The sequence below is a fragment of the Triticum dicoccoides genome, chromosome 5B, assembly GCF_002162155.2.
Source record: "Triticum dicoccoides isolate Atlit2015 ecotype Zavitan chromosome 5B, WEW_v2.0, whole genome shotgun sequence".
Taxonomy (NCBI): Eukaryota; Viridiplantae; Streptophyta; class Magnoliopsida; order Poales; family Poaceae; genus Triticum; species Triticum dicoccoides.
Window position 1 is genome coordinate 451,753,853 of NC_041389.1, and position 3,859 is coordinate 451,757,711.

The window sequence follows — 3,859 nt, forward strand, 5'->3', positions numbered from 1 at the left end:
TTTGGGGAACCTTTTCTTGGGTCTGTTGGTTTCCTGTTTACTTGACCCTAGAACCCTTTTGATAACCTAATGTTTCAATAAGCTACCATTTGAATCTTTTGCTCTGATCCTAGGTTGCATAGGGAGCTTGTGAAGGGGTTCTTTGTCAATGCACGAGAGCTGCTTCAGCCGGATGGTGAAATCCACATTAGCCACAAGACAGGATATCCTTACGACGGGTGGAGTATCGTGCAACTTGCCTCCGAATCTTCTCTGGCTATGATTGACATAGTTAGTTTCCAGAAACAAGACTACCCCGGCTATAGCCCAAAGAGAGGAAATGGTTCAAAGTCCAACAATACTTTCCCTCTTGGTGACTGCAACACATACAAGTTCGTCGCGAAACATAATGTTGCTCAGGGAGAACATGCATGCCACTGCTATATGTGCCGAGATAGGTATTTCTCGCCATACTTTGACTATGCGAGTGGTCTCGCCACACTCGGAGTTGGGCATGGGGGGCACCTTGCATATTGGTGAAATTCAGTGAACTGGTCGTAGTAGTACGTACTAAGGGTGTGTTAACAAACTAGTTCTGAAACCTGGGATGCCTTTGGTGAACTTAATGTGGGACGACATTTCATGTGGCGGAGCACCTTTGAACTTCCATGGTCCATGGACAATCATATCACTGTGTAACTGACTAGATGTAACGTTGAATTAAAGTATGAACAAGATTGTGGTGATGTAAATGCAAGCATTTCTGTTGCAATGGTTTGTTTTTCCCTGTTTCCTGTTGCCAAGTTTGGAGCTGCTTTATTCACTGGCCTGCGTATTCATTTTGCGGGTTGTTATCCCTTCCAGCAAAGGTCACAGATTCAGTGAAAGCATGGCAGAAAAAACCCTCTAAATTACTCCCATGTACTCCCTCTGTCTCATAATATAAGAACGATTTTGACACTAGTGTACTGTCAAAAACGTTCTTATATTATGAGACGGAGGGAGTAGTATATTCTGGCGAGACGGTTTGTGGTTTTTAGGATTGAGTTATAATTTGACTGATAACTTTAAAATCCAAATCTCCTATTCAAATTAAAGGAGCTCCCGTTGCTCCCCAGTGTCATCGTGCGCTACGTACGTATTTTTTTCCTTTAAAAGTACGCTTGGCGGTGACAAACTGCCACATTGCACTTCAAACGAACTGTTCACACATCAGTACATCTGACGCATGCGTGCATCCCTTGGCGTTTCAGATCCCCATTACTGTATGACAATTAATGGAAGCTCCATCCCAAGAGACGTGCGATGCGAGAGCACAACCCAAGGCGACACATCACAAATGCAGCTAGCTACACTAGCTACCCCTTCGTCTCCCCGCCATCTACAAATAAAAAGCCCTCGGTCTGATCCGAACTTGACCCGAGTCAACACGCTCATGGCACACACTGCTGAGTGCTGACACTGGGCTGTGGCCTCGCTCTCGCCGGTGGAGCGGAATGGCGCCGCCGGTGCTGGAGGTGGCGCAGGCCATCGCCGCGGAGGGGAAGAAGGGCGCGAAGGGGGAGGTCAAGTGGCTGAAGCACTACTCCTCGGCGCAGAGCATCCTGGTCGTCGGCGACGGGGACTTCTCCTTCTCGCGGTCGCTCGCCACCGCCTTCGGCTCCGGCGAGAACCTCGTCGCCACGTCCCTCGACTCCTACGGTCCGACCATTTACCTCTTTCATTCCAACCTGCCTCTGCTTGATCTAATGTTATGTGATCTTGTTGACAATCTCTTGCATATGGACAGGTTATCTGAGAATCATGTACAGCCATGCGGAATCGAATGTAACGTCGCTGAAAAAGATGGGCGCCACAGTCTTGCATGATGTCGACGCGACAGAGATGAAGAGTCACGCCCATCTGAAGCATTAGAGCATCTCCAACAGCCGCGCGTAAAAAATCTGTTTACCGCGCGCGCTTTGGCCTGTTTAGCGCGGCCGACAGCGCTGGCTCCGGGCAGCCGTGCTATAATGCAGAGCGCGCGCCGTTCCAGCAGCGCGCAAAAATACAGTGCGCGCGGCTCGTTGGACATTTAACATATATGATATTTTGGACACAAAATGAGTTTGAAACATTCATCAAAATGCAACTTGTCATCGTTGGTGGTGTAATTGCCCGCTCTTCCTTTCGGCGCGTCGACAATGCCCTCACCCTCCTCGTCCACCTCAAACTCATGGTCTTCGAAATGGATGTCATTGGTTTGAGACCAATGCGAATTGTTGGACCCAACACCCATAGTTGACATGTATGCATCATCGTTGAGACTACAAAATTTTTTAAACAATGCAAATAAGCTATCTATATGTGATGATGCATTGAAAAAATAATAAGAAAAGAAAAGTTGAATTTTTTTTCACCTTGGGGGCATTTCGTCGGACACGTGGTGCGCGTCGGCGGCCCGCTCAACGAGTGAGCTCGCCGGCGCTTCGGTAGTCGCCGCGGCAGTCGAACGCCCTGCAAGCTTCTTTCCCCTCGCCTTCCTGCTGCCGGAGCCGTCCGCCGCCTTGTTCTTCCTTGCGGATGTTTTGCCCTTCTTCAGCCACGCCGCATTGGGGACCTTCGGCGGTGCGGCGGCGGCACGGGACGGTGCCGGCGCGACGCCACCCGGCCCGCGGCGGCAAAAAGAGGCTGCGCGCGAGGCCGACGCTCGGCGGAGCTCCGGCGGTGGCGACGCCAACGCTCCCTGCGCTAGGGTTTCCGGCGGCGGCGGCGGCGGGGGTCGCGGCTGTACAACGGGGTGAGCGGGGTGCCGGTGCGCGCGTCCATGGGTGGGTGGCAGGGCGCCGGCGCCGGCGCGCGCGGGGCGTAGGAGGAGGAGAGGAGAGAGTGCGGCCCGAGCGCTCGAGTGTGTCGCGCGCTGTAGCGGGCGTCCGAAATACACCGCGCGGGATAGTGTTTCCGACCGCGCGTTCAACTCATTATAGCGCGCGCGCCGTTTTTACGCGCCCGCTGGAACGCACGCTAAGACGGACTAATTTACGGCGCGGCGGTAGTTTAGCGCGGCTGTTGGAGATGCTCTTAATCGTTTCGACCGGATCGTGTTCAACTTTCCTCATGCTGGTTTCACTGGACGCGAGACCACGTCCAATATGGTCAAGTATGCATAAGCTCCTGCAATTGCAGTTTTATTTATTTTTATTTTAATAAGATAGCTGGTACAGGTCAAGTAATGCGGACTTGTTGCGGTTGTTGTCAATTTAAATTTCATCAGTTTTGTATTCCGAATTAATCTTTGGACACTTTTGCTTTGATGTATACTGTAGTTCGCACAAGAAGCTCGTGATGGCCTGCTTCCGCAGTGCAAGTGGCCTGCTTCGTCCTGACGGCGAAATCCACGTCACTCACAGGACGGGACATCCGTACTACAGATGGGAGATCGAGCAATTGGCCTCTGAGTCTGCACTTGTCATGTTTGAGAAGGACTTTTTCTGGAAATACGATTACCCTGGTTACAACCAAAAGAGAGGATCTGGCTTGAGATGCGACAAAGATTTCCCCATAGATGGTAGCTGCACTTTCAAGTTCCGCATGGAGCGCAAAGTGGACGAAAGTGCGTCGATTCCTCTTGCTGCTGCATTGGATCTGATGAAGCTTGAGGCTGTAACCAGCTCCGCCTAGCTACCTAGCTAGCTGGTGTGTATGAGCAAACAAGATGTATCAAGACCGCATCAAAGCCAGCTTTTAGGACGGCTGGTAGATCTCTAGTTGGTGGGCAAAGTATGAAATGCCCCTGTATGTTGAAGATAATGTTTAAGTACTGATTTGACATGGTTTATCTGATTATGTTGTATGCCGGTTAAAATGATATGATTTGCACCTTTTATTTTCAACAATAGCA

At 50.7% G+C, this 3,859-nt stretch overlaps 2 protein-coding genes across 2 annotated transcripts in view; both read left to right on the forward strand.

Annotated features, from left to right (window-relative positions):
• The window catches only part of LOC119309707 (heavy metal-associated isoprenylated plant protein 41-like), a 3,579-nt gene extending 2,914 nt beyond the window's left edge, over positions 1 to 665 (forward strand). The window contains exon 3 of the mRNA XM_037585654.1: positions 114 to 665. Within this exon, the coding sequence (XP_037441551.1) occupies positions 114 to 519 (406 nt within the window). The 3' untranslated portion in view covers positions 520 to 665. The remainder of the gene's footprint in view (positions 1 to 113) is intronic.
• Positions 666 to 1,475: 810 nt separating this feature from the next.
• On the forward strand, positions 1,476 to 1,893 carry LOC119309708 (heavy metal-associated isoprenylated plant protein 41-like). The gene is made up of 2 exons (XM_037585655.1): positions 1,476 to 1,680; positions 1,769 to 1,893. Exons 1-2 carry the CDS (start codon positions 1,476 to 1,478, stop codon positions 1,891 to 1,893), a joined length of 330 nt encoding a protein of 109 aa, XP_037441552.1.
• The last annotated feature ends 1,966 nt before the right edge of the window (positions 1,894 to 3,859 follow it).

Excerpts from the sequence above, each read along its gene's own strand:
- LOC119309708 (XM_037585655.1), top strand. The coding sequence starts at position 1,476 with ATGGCGCCGCCGGTGCTGGAGGTGGCGCAGGCCATCGCCGCGGAGGGG. Across the intron at positions 1,681-1,768 it reads CACGTCCCTCGACTCCTACG|GTTATCTGAGAATCATGTAC; the intron begins GTCCGACCATTT and ends GCATATGGACAG.